General features: G+C 39.1%; 1 protein-coding gene across 2 annotated transcripts in view; it reads left to right on the top strand.

Annotated features, from left to right (window-relative positions):
• Positions 1 to 18,485, top strand: part of map3k13.S (mitogen-activated protein kinase kinase kinase 13 S homeolog) — a 52,463-nt gene that overhangs the window by 19,689 nt on the left and 14,289 nt on the right. For both annotated transcript variants that reach the window (XM_041577608.1, NM_001172188.1), the window contains 3 exon segments: positions 7,899 to 8,460; positions 12,923 to 13,106; positions 18,173 to 18,364. In XM_041577608.1, coding sequence (XP_041433542.1) covers positions 7,977 to 8,460; positions 12,923 to 13,106; positions 18,173 to 18,364 — 860 coding nt within the window. In that variant the 5' untranslated portion in view covers positions 7,899 to 7,976.

The following is an 18,485-nucleotide window of genomic DNA, read 5'->3' as shown; positions in this document are numbered from 1 at the left end:
ACCTTTTTGGATTTATTTATTTTCAGACCAATAATGGGGGCACATTTACTTGCATGCAAATTCTCGCTTTGGAAAAAAGGATCTGTTATCCAGAATGTTTGAGACCTGGGGTTTTCCAGATAATGGATCTTACCGTAATTTGGATCTTTATACCTTAATATAAAGGGTATATATTAAGCCCCCCTCTAGTTACGCTACTGGGTTCCCGATAACGGATCCCATACCTGTACCAGAGATGATGTCAAAGACATAATAATGTTTAGGATGAAGCTTCAGTTTATTAATTTGCCAGTCACAATCTAGAGAAATAAACTTTTACATTTTGAATAATAATAAGCCATGCAGCAGGTGGAATTTTTGTGCCAATATTAAAGGCTTCACTGTGCAACTAGCAACAACAAAGGGAGCCAGAGTTAACAGAGCTGTTTTCCACTAACATATTAATATGTACTTAAATATGTTGCTTTAAAGGAACAGTTCAGTGTAAAAATAAAAACTGAATAAATAGATAGGCTGTACAAAATAAAAAATGTTTTGTTAGCCAAAAATGTAATGTATAAAGGCTGGAGTGACTGTACATAATAGCCAGAACACTACTTCCTGCTTTTCAGCTCTCTAACTCTGAGTTAGTCAGTGGGGGTCATTTATCAACACTGGGCAATTTTGCCCATGGGCAGTAACCCATGGCAACCAATCAAATTGCTGCATTGATTGTTCTACTTGCAGCTGGCTTCAAAAAGCTAATCACTGATTGGTTGCTATAGGTAACTGCCCATGAGCAAATTTGCCCAGTGTTGATAAATGAGCCCCAGAGACTATAAGGGGGGGGGGCACATGGGGCATATCTGTTCATTTAGTTTGCAATTGATCCTCAGCATTCAGCTCAGATTCAAAAGCAACAGTTTGGACCCATGTGCCCCCCCTCAAGTCACTGATTGGTTACTGTCCAATCAGTGGAAACCAAGAGATCTGCAAAGCAGGAAGTAGTGTTCTGGCTATTATGTTAGACATCCAGTCATACATTTTTGGCTAACTAACTATATTAGAAACATTATTATATACCCAGTTTTTATTTTTATACTGAACAATTCCTTTAAAATACTAAAGTACTGTGGTGGCTGAGCTTCAGCTTACAGGACATTTATTGCAAAGGCTGCAGGGTAACAACTGGTGAAATGCATCTTTTATGTGTGCCATGTATTAAAGGTTGGTTACATAACTGTGATTCACAGAGAATCTGCAAATAAATGAACATCAAGCTCTTCAGAACAAATCTGACCAATCATGGCTGCATCCCGTTAGCAATCACACCCACTCTTGTCTCGTACATCATACGTGTCATGTTCATCATTGAGATACACTAAACAGACCTCCTCTTTGATAGAAGCTTTCTAACGGATCATGAAATCTCACAGAGAGCAGGAATATTACAAGGGTAAATAAGGGGCGATTGGATATTGCAACTCATTGTACCAATTGCCTTCATATACCACATTAACCCCCATCAGCTCCCACCTGCTTCTCTGAAGAAAGGCTACCATTAATTGTGTCCCTTTATCTCTTTGGGCTTTTCAGAGCAGTCAGTTTAAAGCTAGTCAAGCCACTGACAGGATGAAATGAGTAGTTTCTATAAAGAAGCAATTTAAAAGGAAACTGCTTACAATGAGTAATATAGTTGAGTGAGTATTGATTTATCTGTGACGTATATTTTATGTGTTGCGGTTCCCATATTTGGACATCTGGTGGTTGAATAAATTTTGTTCTGCAGGCTCCAATCAAGTGCCCCAAATGCTCAGTGTTTGCTTTTGTTCTACGTACACTCTAAACATAAATTCAGCTTAAACATGAGACAACACTGAGCATGTGATTCCAGTTTAAATAGGGTCAAAGTACAGGGCATATTTATGCCGTAATCCTTAATTTTATCTCAACGGAGCAAAGAGCAGCTGATAAATGTTGTGTGTTAGGCAAAGGTTTTGTTTTTATGCTTTTCCATATGCTCCCAATTGAATTGCTAGTACAGCACTGCCATTGGAGGAATAGACGCTGGAGTCCTTTCAGAGACGGGCCCTTGTGGGGGGCCCAAAAACACAACTGTTACTTCTGAGGTTAGAGGTTTGTTTGGATGGCTCATAGTCTGACCTGTTTAGCCTAGCATTTTTATTTAAATGGGGCGGATTCTACACAGTTGGCAGGGCCTTGCCCCCAGTGGGCTTGGGTGGGCAGTGAACTAATAACTCCCTGGGGGTAGGTCCCTGATAATTTATAACATGGTTACATGGTATAATCACAGTGTTTGTCAGTCCCCTCTTCATCTGGTCTGTACCTACATGCTCCTCTGTACTGCTCAGGCAGTGGAAGGATCAGAACCTGTATTAACTGCAACAGATGATAAGATCAGTGGGAGCTCAGTTGGTCTATGTTTTTAATGAGGTTACATATAGTAGAAAGGTCACATGTAGCAGAAATAGATAAATGCTCACCTCCGGTTTTGTTGCTTTGTATCATATATAATGTCAAGATTAAGCCTGCACCCTTGGTTGTTGCCTTCATATTCATCTTACCCTACTATCTGTTGAGTCTGCATAAATAGATAAATGGATTTGCCTGCAGACAAAGGATCTGATGCAACAACTGAAACAGGTTGCTCTTCTTCAGTATATAATGTGGTTATTAGCTCAGCCACTTCTTCCATTCGCTTTCAACTTGAATCAACTACAGGTTATCCAGGAAACCTGTTATCCAGAATTACAGAAAGGCTGTTTTCAATAGACTCCAATATAATCAAATAATCCAAATTTTTCTAAATGATTTGCTTTTTCTCTGTAATAATAAAACACTACCTTCTGCTTGATTCCTTATCGGAAGCAGAACTAGCCTACTACTTTATATTTACATAATTTTCTTTTAGATTTAAGATAAGATCCAAATTATGGAGAGATCCGTTATCCGGAAAACCCCATGTCCCGAGCACTATGGATAACAGGTCCCATACTATTTATGTCATAAAGACTACTGCCAAGATCCAGCAAACTGTGAATATCCCTTTTGGCAGTACATTTATAATATAATAATATTTGCATAAAGAAATAAAAAAATAACTGGTAACACCTTAATGCAGTGATCACCAACCAGTAGCTCGTGAGCAACATGTTGCTCTCCAAACCCTTACATGTTGCTCTCAGTGGCCTCAAAGCAGGAGCTAATTTTTGAATTCCAGGGTTGGAGGCAAGTTTTAATTGCATAAAACCAGCTGTACTGCCAAACAGAGCCTCAATGTAGGTTGACAATCCAGATAGGGGCTACGAAATGGCCAATCCCAGCACTTATTTGGCACCCCAAGAACATTTCTTATATATGTGTTGCTCCCCAACTCCTTTTAATTCTGAATGTTGCTCACGGGTTCAAAAAGGTTGGGGATCCCTGCCTTAATGTCTCAGACAGGTTTTTATCATAAGTTTACTTCTGTTTACATTATTATTAATTAATCATTATATCTGTACTGTATCTGATTGTTCCTACTGTAACAAGAGTCCAACCTTGTCCATAAGCAGCAATATACACGTATGGGACCTGTTATCCAGAATGCTTGTGACCTAGGGTTTTCCAGGTAAGAAGTTTTCCGTAATTTGAATCTCCATACCTTGAGTCTGCTAAATAATCATTTAAACATAAAACCCAATAGGATTGTTTTACCACCAATAAGTTGGGATCTTACTACATTGAAAATGGAAATCAAGCTTTACATTTTGAAACATTTGATTATAATGGAGTCTATGGGAGATAGCATCCTGTAATTTGGAACTTTTGGATAATGGGATTCAGGATAACAGATCCTATAACCTATATACAGAATTATGTTATCAAGGTATTATATGCCAGTCCAGTTGCGAATTTGTGGCATTATTGAAATGCCAACATCCGGAAATATAACATGATTGATGACCAAATTATATAAGAATGGAGGGACATTATAAGGTCTGTGGGACAAATGACTACACACATTTTAATAGTGGGCCTATTTAGGTTTCTTGATGATTATACATCTGAGACTAAAAGGGACAATATATATTCCTTTTTTGATATGAGCTTATTTATTTGGGTTTATGTAATAAAAGATGCATAAACACCATTTGAACTTTAAAAAAATAATCTAAAATTTATTCTGTAGAGGCAAGTCTAGTGCAGTTGGACTGCTGCATTCAGTCAAAGAGGTGATCAGTTGGATAATATATATGATCAGCCTGTGTATGGCTACCCTATATGTATATTAAATGGGGACCTGAAAGATTAGATTCACATATTTACCAAACGCCTGCCAAACCTTATATGAGGGATTCTCTGTTGCATCTTTCTGCCAGCACTGTGTTTGGCCAACTGTTGGCACACATTTTTGTTTGTCCACTTTCCATAAACGACAGGATCCGGCTGATAAATGAGAAGGGGAATGTTAACACACAAACACCTGGACAGCAGGTAAACATAAGAAACAAAAGCTGATAGAGAACCAAATATTTTATCCCTGTAACCTGCTATTCACCTTACAGCAATTGCTTATTGATGCTCAGGTTCAGGGCATTTCAATGATGAGTTTGGGTTTGTAAATACAAGGACTGTTTTAAATAGCTTTTCTTGTTAGACAAAACAGTAACCCCCATATGTATTTTAAGGCACCAAGTTTGCCCAGGAGCAGTAACCCATAACAACCAATAAGATGTTTGCTTTTAAACAGGTGACCAGTAAATGCTACCTGCTGATTGGTTGCTATGGGTTACTGCCCCTGGGCAAACATAGTGCCTTTTATTACATAACCCCTACTCTTATGTTTGAAAAATGCTTCACCTAAATTGCATGTCTAGATTAATTCCTTCAAGTAGCTTGGTAAATATCATGTTTTGTCCACCTTGTCAGAATTTATCTGGCAGCTGCATTCAGAGACTGCCCTAGGCAACCTGGCAAGCCAGCTTTCAGTCCCCACCAACCTTGCAAGCTGATGCCCCGCTCACTGCATATGCACATGCATAACTGAGCGTGCACTGACCACCTGGAGGTCACCGCCAGTGTAGAGAATACCCAGTAAGCAGTAGGGAGACAATGCCTGGAACATGGGTAGCCTGCAGAAGAGGTACATGTCTAGTTCACAATGAGGCAACTTTGGGCGACTATTGAAAACGCATCGCCGAGTGTGCATTACCGCAGGCGACTTTTCATTGTAGCCTATGGGGAAAAACGATGAGGCAGTTCGGGGAGATAGTCACGCAAAAGACGAGGCGATTAGTCGACAGGCGACAAAATCTCCCTGAATCTACTCGTGTGGCCTTACCATTCGGATTACTTGCCTATTGGCCCGCAGACCAGTCAATCTGTTATTTGTATTAGCGTAGCAAACTTGTCAAAGCTGAACTGATGGTATAGTGAGCTAAGTCCCTGAATAAACCCCACTCTGTCAATCTCCTTTTAGGAAACAATTGGTACCTTGGATCCAGGTACTTGGACTGCCATGCTCTCCCATTTGGTCTGCTGTAGTTCAGTTACACCGCTTGTAGTAGAACTCATCTTGCTATTCTGGCTCTGGGATAGGAAGCCAGATCACACAGAGGCCTGTAAATACTGGGTCACGTGTACATACACACAGAATCACTCTGCCAATCACAACAAATGACAACAAATGATGTGTTTTTCTCTATCCTGCAGCAGAAGATAGATATTCAACACATTTAGTCCATTTGAAACAGACGTCCTTTAGCTTCCTAGAGTCTTTACACTGTCACATGCTGTTTGATTTGGCTGCTCCTTAAGCTGTGTGAGTGTAAATATATTTACAGAATTATGAAACACCTGGTCAGAAAGCAAATGCCAGCACAGCCATGACTAAAACTTCTCAATTAGATTACCTTATCCATTGACAGACCCATGTAATGCAAATTGGTGATATACAAATAACTTAACTTGAACAGTAGTGAGATAAATAATTTGTTTTCAGTATGTTTATAAAAACATTTTATATTTTTACAAAAATACAAAGAATGAATCAGACAAACATTGAAAATAGATTTAGCCAAGTGTTTTCTTTTTCTGATATTGCCAGTCCCCAAGATTGAAGTGGGACTTTCTTAAAGGAAAACTATATCCCCAAATACTTAAGCTACAGATAGCTGTTATATTAAGTGGCATTTTAAAGAATTTTACCAAACTGGAATATAGATATCAGCGTATATTGCTCTTTTACATCCTTTCCATCGAGCTCCAATTTTATGATATTCTCTGTGTTGCCTCAGAGATCACCTGACTAGAAAAACTGCAGCTCAAACTGTAACAGGAAGAAGTGTGGGAGTAAAAGACAGAACTTTGTCCATTAATTGGCTCATGTGACTTAACATGTATGGTTTGTTTGTGTGCACTGTGAATCATAGGGTCCCAGGGGTCAACCTTATTTTTTTTAAAAATGGCAATTTTCTATTCAGTGTGTATTTTGGCACATACTACTAAAAATATATTATAATGAAAATGGTTTATTTACATGAAGCATGGTTTTACATATGAGCTGTTTTATACATTTATAGAAACCTACATTATTCAGGGTTATAGTTTTCCTTTAACAACAGACCTGATGAACATCTCTAATTAACTTTGAGTTGATTGGGTTTATTCAACCCCAGGATAGGCCATGGTAGGCAGCTGTCAGTGACGCTTTTGCTGTGATATGGTCACGCTCTGTTAATTACTGCACACGCCATTCTACATAATTGAACGTGAGCATCAGGGTAGCCAGGGACTGATTTACACAAATTGTCCACTCTGTATTGAAATTCTGCTTTTATTTATTGATAAGTGCACAAATCCAGAGGCTTCCACACTCTCCCTAGTCTTAGACATCTTTGTAGTGAGAAGCATTTTTAAATATTTCTTCACTTATTGTCAAAATACAAAAAAGTGAATTTCATCAACATTGATAAAATAATGTAGTATAGAGAAGAATCCTCTTTCTGTTGTTAAACCTCAGTACAAGTTCCAGCACCCCAGGCAGCCATAGGGTACTTTTCAGTCCTACTTTGAACAAGGAAAAATAATGAGCAGATTATATTAAGACCTTTGTAACCCCAGTGCTACAGTGGTCTCAACTACAATTCATGGGGAAGAGATTAAATTTAAATATGGGTTAGAGGACTAGCCAACTGGATAAATGGTGTTACCTACATTTTTAGTACAATCTTAAGCCAATTTTGTTTGAAATTTGCCAGATCATTTATGTGTTTTTAATTAATACAAAGTGACAATTGTGCTTGACACACACAGAAGTCAATTAGGCCAAAATGGTTTTCTGTTGAAAGATCATTTCTCTCCAATTTGTATGAGCATTTTATTACTTTTATTAACAACATGTATATTTAGAGCGCCAATATATTTTGCAGCACTAATGTGCTACTCAGGAGTCATCACACCAGCACTGATCTGTAAAAATAGAATGTCAGGCTATTATTTCCCCATCTATGTGTGCATGGTGTTTCAACTGAACCAGAAAGCATATGGCTGTCCTTCTGTGTAAAAATTCAATGAATTAATTATGGACCACTCTATCAGGGCAGTGAAATTTCGCCATCCATGGTTATAGTTAAATTGTACAATATGTGACTGAACTGAATGTGAACCCGGTGGTTGGCCGGGAATAAGGAATACAGGTGACCTGACCAGACCTAATATGCATATGTCATTTGTACTACTGGAAAAGATGCAATGGGGTTGTGGTAAGCAAGAATGGAAAGACTAAGGAGCTAATTAATCATAGTGTATGTTCAATGTGTTTTCGATGAAGTTTAAACTTCTAAGACAGTGTGTATGTTTGCTAGTTATTATCAGAAGTGATCAATAATAATGTATCTACTTCAATTTCCTTTCAGGTTCAAATGTCCTACAATCCAGGACAAACCAGAGTTGAAAAAATTCCAAGACAGTAGAGTCTTAGGTTTGGCAAACCCATGCACCTGAATGATATCATGGCAAGCCCGCACGAGCCCCTGAATTGGTCGTCTTCTCCCAACCTCATTGTTGATACCATTCAGGAAGATAAAGACTACCGAGTGGATTATGGCGACTGTACCACTATTGGCCATCATGAGATTAAAGAGACCCCAGATAAGTGTGATTTCCTGGATAATACCAACAGCCCAGTTAATGCCACTGTCCTGAACTCTATCAGTGAAGACTCTAGAGACCAGTTTGAGAATAGCGTGCTTCAGTTGAGAGATCAAGATGAACCTGAAAATACAGCACCTCAGGGTTCCAGTCACTCTGGAGATGGAGGCAACAACAGTGCAAATGAGGACATTAGAATACATTTCAGCCGTTCTAGGAGTGGGAGTGGGAATGGTGGTTTCTTAGAGGGGCTTTTTGGCTGTTTGCGACCTGTATGGAATATCATAGGAAAGGCTTATTCTACGGATTACAAACTTCAGCAGCAAGGTAAGAAAGGTCAAAATTAATTTGCTTAAAGGATTTATTTAACTGCAACAGTGGCTGTATCTGATGCTGGAAAGCACAAATGCTAAGATGTTGAGGTAAGGTGTTACATACTATCAAAAGGCAGCGGACTTCAAAAATTCACTTTCAGCGATGCCTTCTGAAGGGCTTGGATGCAGAACAGTACACACAAATCTTCAAGGAATAGTAGAACCTTCATTTTAAAGGGAGATCTGTGCAGCTTATCTGATTTGAGAAAAAAATGTATACTTACCGTTTAGTTGCTATTGCTAGCATTTCTAAAACTGAATCAGATAATACACATAATACACATATGAATGGCCTCCTGTGCCTTGTGTGCTATCAACCCAATGTATCCTTTACTTTTCATATTACTGACATGCAGTCATACTCTCACTATCTGTAACTGAGTACACAGCAAACATAGAGAAAATTAGCATATGGGTCCAGCTAACATTTTCCTGATTTCCCATCTGATCCCAGGGCAGTTTATAAGTGAGAAGTTGTAGCTTTCTGGGTGTCCAATCTCCAGTGGAGAAGCTCAGGAATGGGGGACAAAAGGAACAAAACAGCTGATCTGCTACTGCTAAAAGCACTGCGTATGTCAACAGTGTGGGGGTGTCTTATCGAATATTTCCATTTACCTTCATTGTTATCTCTACGGAATGGGTGTGTGTGTGTGTGTGTGCGTGGGAAGAAAGAAAACGGGTGTGACATACTGCCACACATATCTGCACCACGGTTATTAATGTTTTCTCACATTGGGAACAAGGTTTTTTTCAATTCCATTTGAGTTATGCTTTCTCCTGTAACAGTCGGTTCCTGTTGCACCAGGCTGCTGGTTTATGTTAATCACCTTGATAAAAATTAACAGTCTGGCAATATTTAAATTGAGGCTATCATGTATTGCCCCATTGTTTACCTTCATACAAAAACATTTTAATTACAGCACTTCGAAAATTACTACACCTAACTTTAAGGATCAGCAAAATATTTTGGTCATTAAATCCATCTACAGTGATGACCCAGTAGTACTGATCTGTGTGCTTGATGGGCCTGATGAGTAGATCTGAATAGTAGACCCTCACTTCATGAGCGTCTGACGCCTCATCCACATTTGATAAAATTCTAGGTCTCTGTGAACCAATTAAATCACTTTGTTGAAACAGCCCCCACTTGTGAACATGCACATGCTTATGGATTGTGGGAAATTGGCCAAATTGCCCAATCACATTTTTCTATATGTTGCCATCTTTAGCCATATATGAGCTGATCTGTCATCTGTCAGGTGGCTACAGTCACACCTTCAGACTTGCCTTCCTGGTGGGAGAGCAGAAAATCACTCAATATCCGTATTTGTGTCTGTCAGCAATTAACTGGCCAAGGAACTGACTGAAGACCACCCACGCACAGGTAGTTTGATCACCAATACATTTAGGTACCATTGACAGAAAAAAAGCACCAAAGTAGTACTATATCTGCAAATACTGCCCGGATATATGCTAAAGAACAGTTTAGATATACAGATAAACTCTATAGACAAACCAGTTTCTAAATTAATTTCCATTTAAAAATGTCTCCTATTCAGAACCAATGGCCAGATCCTGTATCCTGTACTGTACAAATGGGTATTTGTTTGTCTGACTTTTAAGCCCAAGGGATACTCTGTACTGTAAAATCTTTGAACTAAAGACAGAGAATAGTGAGCTGCTTATATGTTGTGATGCCAGCAAATAAAATAAATTGCACATCTGTGACCCAGATATTTACTATGTGAATAATGAGCTGAGTGGATCAGGGAAGTATTGGAATGTCCATAGTACTGGCAGCATTTCTGTGCACACAATTGGGACTTGGAGTAAACAACGGAATTAATTTCTGACACTGTAAATTGCGAGAGAAGCTGCCAGCAATAGTAGCTTCTTATTAAAGAGAATCAGGCTTCTTGTGGCATAGAGGTGAGACACTGGTCCATAAACTCAGATTTCTTAAAATTTTGCCCATGTGCCATTACTAGTTTTATTACCATTGTCTTTAAATAGATAGCAGACCCTGTGCATAAGCAGTCTATAAATTCTTCTCTACGGTGAATTTCTTCGTTCACCTTCTACCCTGATTTAAGGCATCAAATTTGATAACTGTCCTTGGGTGCTGTGCTTCATTGTTTTTCCATCTTCCAGTTATTCTGCTTGATCAGCCCTATTTATGTCCATATTTCTGTGAGTGGGAGCTGCTATACTGTTCCTAAAAACTAGTTCCATCTCACATCTATAAATGCAGTGGAACAATGACCTCTGCTGGCCCAACTGTTACGTAGAATACAAGTTACCAATGGCAATTGATATGCTACAAAGCAGGAATTATAAGACATTGATGACATGATAGCATTTTCTGTTTTACTAATGTACAGAAACAGTCATGATCCCCCTGGTCCCCATTCAGCTCTGGCTGTGCAGTCTCTATTTTTGATCCTTTTAGAAATCCATATAGTATTGCTATTAACTTGTTTTTTTTAGGGCAAAAGCTCAAGGGTGATTCTGTGGACTTCATTTTAAGGAGGTGATGGAAAATCAACTGAAGCCCCATCATACACTGTTACTTCCTATTGAAATCACCTGAATGTGCTTGTGCAAGTGCATTTGTTGCTTGCAAACTGGAATTGTGGCCCGCCACACAATTGTCCCCTGTGCTGTTGATGTATTATTGCCCTTACACACTTGTGTCGAACTTTCCAGAGTAATTCCCGAGTGCCTGTCTTAGATCATCTTAATGACATTTATTAATACACCAAATACAGTAATTATAAATTTATTAGGTTATTCAACAAAGTGTGCTTCAAAATAGGTTAACCATTGAGGAGTAACCGTTAGATAACAGCTAGCGTTCAGTCCATAAAGCTTGTAGAGACACTGATGTTTATTTGTGATACACAAAATAAAATGGCAAGAGAGCCATGCATGAAACTGTCGCCAGAGGGACAAAGCTGTCAGTTGCTGCCATTGTTTGCTGAGGCTGTCATTTTGCTTCAATTTCTTCAATCTTCATGGAAATTATATAGGCCAGTGGCAAAAGGGCATGCTTTTGCAACGGCAAGAACCAATCCAGACCCATGCAAGTTTAACCTTATTACTATTGGGATTTTATTTAGTGTTTCACTAACATAACCATATCAGCTTGTTGTGACCTTTTCTCCTTGTCCCTCGGAATCAAAAAGCAGTGTGTTCTATAGAGTACCAACATCATGATCACAATTGTCTTGAATGTGCCACGACAGTTATGTGGTCACAAGAATTCACTTCGCTGTATGGCACAACGCCATTATGATTGTGTAACATGTGCACCATATAACTAGGCTTGTGGTTCTGAACAATCATACAAAACAGTCAAATTCATACCATACGCTGCATTGTAGCTTTAGTTTCAGAATATGACATATAGACGGGTAAGCTTGTTGCCAGCTTTCATGGCAACCTTTCTCTTCTCTTCTGCCCCCTCCTACTGGCTGACCCACTTTCATCCTTAACATGTTATGCTGGAGGAGAAGAGAGTGTTTCAGCTTACTTCTTGCCAGGTTACTAATGTGACAGCTGTCCACACACATGAAGAAATGGCACAAAAATTGCATGTGTGACAATTAGGTCTTTTACCTGAGTACCTGTCTGATAATATATGAAATAGGCTAAATAAAGGAATGAAGAATGGAAATGCTGAAGGGTGGATCCCTTCATCTTAAATTTCAGGCATCACTATTGTATTCAGAGTTTACATGAATACATTTCTTTGAATTTGAAGTTATGATAAAAAACTTTTACACTACCTCGGCTCCTACTACAAGCTCATATAGCAATAGCAAAACCGGATGATATTTAATTCCCATAAAACTGTTGTTTTCTGTAAGGTTTATGATATCACTAGATGTAACAAAGCCATATATTCAATAAACTGTTACCCAATGTGCTCTGCTGTCAAGTCAAACGAACTAATCTGCCCATAAGTTTCACGTCTAGCTATGACTATTCTCTTACACTGTCTATTTTCTTAACCTGTACTTTAACAAACCTTTCTCAACACTCACCAATGCACTGTGCTCAACTGTTTTATAAGAACAAATTTATATTCATATTATAATAAACTCAGTGAATCAATTGACCGAGGCTGAATGCATTTAATATATAGGTCATAGATCTCTATTATAATTCATTAATAGTAATACAATGTTATTAATAGTAATATATGTGGGGGTTTCATGATGCTTATAAAGGAACCATGCTATTCCTTGTAATATCAGAGGTGAATTCAACAATGATCAACAAAGGGCATGTCCCATAATCTTATGAAATTGGTCTGGATGTCATTGCTCATAGTCATCAATTATAGTTAAAAATGATTGAACAGCGGCTGCCGTCCTCTAATTCTTTTTGTACTTTCTCTTTCTTTCTCATAGACACATGGGAAGTCCCCTTTGAAGAGATTTCTGAGTTGCAGTGGCTGGGAAGTGGGGCACAAGGAGCTGTGTTCCTTGGCAAGTTTCGAGGGGAGGAAGTAGCTATCAAAAAAGTGAGGGAACAGAAAGAAACTGACATCAAGCACCTTCGAAAGTTAAAGCACCCCAACATCATTGCTTTTAAGTAAGAATCTGGAACATACTTGCATTGTCAAGTTCTTCTGAGCTGTATACCCCCTGGGAGTTGGTACTTGGTTATTCTGTACCATGCCTTTCCAATAGGGGTCCTCACGATTTAACTGCCCAACTGTTGCTACTTTTCTGTAATTAATAGCAAATAAACATCACCCTCAGCATTTTTAGTCAAACATATTTTTAAAAGTAGCTTTTCATGACCACTATATCTTTTTTTCCATTATTCAGTTGTTTTTGTATAATTGATACTGTATATGAAAGAGCAGTGTATAGTAGCAATTTAAACTGCTTCTTTGGGTTCACTAACATTTCTGTATGTGCATGCAGATGCTGCCTTATACTAAACAAACCATTGTGTCTCTCATTCCCATTATGGGCATGGATAATGGAATGTAATAGGCCATGGAAACAACCATGGAGAACAACTCAATGCTCCTACCCTCAGATAACTACATTTGTATGTTTGGAGTAATAAAGTTCCTTTAGCCAAAACAGTCTTTTATTTTATATCATTAACCTGTTCTTGCATTAGTACTACTGCTTTGACTTGTTGCTTTCAAAATGCTACTCTTTAGAATTGGTTTAATCTCTAGAAATGGTTTCTCCTTTCAATCTTCTCCACTGCTCACATTCAGCAGCAGACCCAACCAAGGCTACGTGGTGTTAGATTTTAATAGAACTATACCATTATTTCCCTGCAGAATTGTGTTTAATATCTGTGCTGGCATATTATTTTGGTATGTTCCAGGTCAGGCTATGAGAAAACAGACAATTCTCCATGAAGTGGGCAGCGCAAATTATTGACCCCTGCAGGCCACTCCTACAATAATACCTCCAGCCTACTTGACAATATCCACTTTCCTATTTGAAGACTATAACATAGTAGAAGGTCTGGGGTTGTTGATAAGTAAGCTTTCAAATATAATCTGAGAAGCAGGAGGCTGCTTGGGAAAGTCCAAAGCAAGTTGTGTCAGTAACACCTTTATATACTGTAAGTGTGGATACCAGGGTGCAGATTCAAATGACTTATTTCTGTAAGCACCTCAACCACAGATCAACCTGTCTTTTTGTCATTCTTTCTTACGATTGCTGTCAATTCTACCCCTTCTCTAGAAGGTGACTGCTACATTTGGTTTCTTCCTGTTTCTCAGTTCTCTCCTTTCATTTTTTTTTGCATTTGAGGACCACAACAGTCTCAGTCAATAGCAGCCCTTTATCTATGTGATACATATGTCTCCTCTCTTATTTACCTTTATCACATTATGCTTCTTAGGACCCACTGCACGTGAAAGCAAAGCATTGAGTTGTTGTTAATTACACAGTTCCCTTAAATGACCGGTAACATCAAAAATTAAAATTGTTTGAAAGTAATAAAAATATAATGCAGTGTTGCGCTTCACTAGTAAAACTGCTGTGTTTGCTTCAGAAACACAACTATTGTTTATATAAATAAGCTGCTGTGTAGCCATGGGGGCAGCCATTCAAAGGAGAAAAGGCTCAGGTTACACAGCAGATAGCAGATAAGCTCTGTAGAATATAATGCTATCTGTTATCCACTTTTTATTCTGTGCCATATAGCCTTTTTTCAATTACTACCATTGCTACACAGCAGCTTGTTTATATGAACAGTAGTGTTTCTGAAGCAAACATATCAGTTTTATCAGTGCAGGGCAACAGTACATTATATTTCCATTACTTAAATACACTTTAATTTTTTGGTGTTGATGTTCCTTTACGTGGGTTGCCTCTACAGGCAACTGACTTGCGTCTGTTTAGTGCTGTATCACAGACACTGTAACTACCACAACTTGAGCATGACTGTGTCCACATGGGCAGACTGAAGTCCAGTTGAGGCACATGCTATTTTATAGGTGCTCACTGTAAATAAAATGGCAATTTAGATGTGATTTTTGCACATTGCACTTGTAAATTAGCTATCTTTTCTATGTCTGTCTGCTCCCACACTAGCTGTCTCCCAAGTCACATTACCGTACTTCCCACAACATCTCTTTCCATTTTCTCCCTTATCCCTTGCTCTGTCAGCCTTGTGTGGCTTTTACAGTAAACAACAAATGACACGTCCTGGGTTCATGCAAGGTGAGGAAAACTGGCAAAATTAGCAAAGTTTAAAAACACTGTAGGGTGTTATGCAGTCAACCTCAGTCACTTCAGTCAAACTCAGTGACTTTGCTGTAAAAGGAACATGCTGTGTTATAGGCTAACACTTTGCCCCTTTGCTTTCACAGTCTATCAGCAAGGGGTTAAGATGGCATTTAAAATTAAAATGAGATTGACTCAGCCAACCTCAGATTTTAGAACAGTATAAAATGAAGATTACAGATTGTCAGGTTTTATTTTAGGAATCTTTAAACCACACATAAAAATATCGCAGAGAAAGAAACAAATCTGTTTCTTTCTTGGTATCTCCTTTTTATTGGCACTGATTTGATGGGGAGAACAGCAGTTATTGATTCTAGATAAAAAGTGCAAATATTGGCTAAAGCCACACTGGGTTGTTTTGCAATCTGAGAAACAGCCCCTGATCTTGTAGCTATGTTCTGCTCTATTTGCACTTAGAAGTGGGGCAAATTCCCAGTACAGTGCAGCCATCGCAACACTTCACATGAGTAAATTAGCTAGGACAACGCTAATTCACTAAAATGCAAAGTTGCAGCCAGGGCGCCTAACACTGGCAAAGTTTTGCTAGCGTTTATTGCGGCAATCAAATCGAAGTTGCGCTAGCGTTGACTAATTTGCATACGGTGGGAACTTATAAAGCTGCATGGACGTACTGTATATGTTGTAGCAAATACATTACGCTACACAAGTCCAGGGAACCTTAATAAAGAAAATAGAGTTGTTATAATGCCCTACATATTAGCTCACTGTAAAGTTTATGTTCCATATGTTAGAAAATGTATGTAGGAACCCGGGTACCCAAAAAACAATTTACGGACTTTTGCAGCCTATCACTCTGAAAAAAGACGCCAAAGTTTTTTGCTCTACAAATTGAGGAAGTCCTATGCACTCCATTGCACTTTACCTGGTCTGAGCTGGCGAAGGCAAGCCTGGTGAATGAGGTAAAGTTCAATGAAATCCGCATCTTATTGAACTTGCGGAGTTACGTCCATTCGCCAGAGCGAATATTTGCCTGTCGATAGAGTGCGAATGATCGCTAGCATCTCTCTTTTGCTAGCGAAGTTATGCCACCCATTAATAAATCGGCGAAGTGCCAAAATGACATCACGCTGGCAAATTTTCGCCCTTTAGCAAATCTGGCAGTACTGTATCAGTCTGGGTACAGACATGGAATGGATTTTGGTGCCATGTGTCATTATCCAAAAGGCCAAGGGAGGTTAGGAAAGTGTCCCGCAAACAGTAGTTAAAATTCAAAGAACTTTATTTCAGGGTATTTAAAACAATTAACAGGCATGAACTTCCCACACACTTGACCACACATGTCATAGAATGGGATGTTCATGATTATGCCTGTTCATTGTTTTAAATAGCCTGAAATAAAGTTCTTTGAAATAAAGTGAATTTTAACTTCTGTTTGCGTGACACTTTCCTAACCTCCCTTGGCCTTTTGGATAATGTAGTGACTGGAATAGAGACCAGTGCCTGTTATAACAATAAGTACGCCCCGTTTAAGGGAGACCGCGGGATACAGACATGTAAGTCATGTATCATTACCCATAATAGAATATAGAGCCTACACATACCTCATTTTCACTTTGCTGGTGATAATGACACAATGGTGCTATTCTACTGATAAAGAATTCTAGGGGTATATTTATCAAAAAGTGAAGTGAAGGCGTAATTATCCAGGGTTGGACTGGGCCGGCGGGGCACCGGGAAAAAACCCGGTGGGTCCCAGACTCTTGTGGGCCCTACTGGTCCAGGTCCACACCCACATATTCTTATTAAAGCTGCGACCCCCTTTGTCAGAGGTTGCGACAAAAATAATTTAGTGCGCACGGCGCATGGGTACTGACGTGGCGCAGTGCACATGCACTCAGGCACATCACCGGCGCGGCAGGGGGGGCCGGAGGGGGCCCTGGGGCAGTAGCCCCGGTGGGCCCCCCAGTCCGACCCTGTATTTATCAAAGGGTGAAAGTGAAAGTTCACTTCTGTAACTTCACTTCTTGATAAATATACTGCTATGTGTAGTATATCACCACAATGCTAAGCAATATGGCATCCATCTTAGTTTATAGATATCTAAAAATGTAAGGACTCATTTGCCAAGTGCAAATAATTGGCCCCATGCACAGGCCAAAAACTGCCGCATTGATCTGTTCAAATATGGACTGGGTTATATACTATTATTAAACTTTCTGAATTAATTTGCTAATTGACATATCTTTTTATTAGTAAATATTGTTTTTGTCTTGCTGTTCTATGTTTGCATGTTTGTTAACATCACCATGGCTTAGTCCTGGCAGGATTTAAATGGTTTTTACTTATAATAAAAGCCATCCCATAGACAGCATCTGATATTCAGCCTTAATCACTAAAGGTGGCAATAGACGCACAGATAATATCGTACAATATTCGGTGCGTGTATGTGGGAAAAGAGCCGAACGATATCGGCAGAAGACTTGGATATCGGTCGACTCGTTGATCGGGCTGTATGGAAAATTATAATTGGGTGCCTTTCAAAGCATCCAAAAATCTGCCATTGTTAGTGCTGAATCGTCAGATACAGGTAGAATTCTATTGTTTCTATCTGTATATCTGACGATTCAGGTTCTACACTTGTGTATAGAAATGAACGATCTTTTCCAAGAAAGATCGTAATTGTTACGTTTATGGCCACCTTAAGGCTTCACAGCTTATCTGGTCAGCCAATCATAAAAAAAAAAGTTGACCTGGGTGAAGCTGCTTGATATGTGAAACCTTGGCTTATTACTTGGCATGGCCTCCCAGAGCAGTCCTGAGCACTTACTGGTGTAGAAATTGTTGGAATGGTATTATATAGAGTAATTTATCATTTTCTCTGTAAATTAGATACGTATAGTGATTAATGTTCATCTTTTCTATATTTTTCTGCAGAGGTGTGTGTACACAGGCACCCTGTTACTGCATTCTCATGGAATACTGTGCCCAAGGGCAGCTTTATGAGGTACTCAGGGCAGGGCGCAAAGTCACCCCTAAACTGCTGGTGGAATGGTCGACTGGCATTGCTAGTGGCATGAACTACCTCCACCTGCACAAAATCATCCACCGAGACCTTAAATCACCCAAGTAAGTAGCATCTTGTTTTGTGGCTTGTGTTAGTGTTGATTGCTTGTGCATACCATATTATGCATTCTATAACATTTAAACCATGGAGGAACAAGCGGCATCTCCTTAAAGGGATTCTGTC

The sequence above is a fragment of the Xenopus laevis genome, chromosome 9_10S, assembly GCF_017654675.1.
Source record: "Xenopus laevis strain J_2021 chromosome 9_10S, Xenopus_laevis_v10.1, whole genome shotgun sequence".
Taxonomy (NCBI): Eukaryota; Metazoa; Chordata; class Amphibia; order Anura; family Pipidae; genus Xenopus; species Xenopus laevis.
Note: the sequence above shows the minus strand (reverse complement) of the source record. Positions and strands in the feature narration are given on the sequence as shown.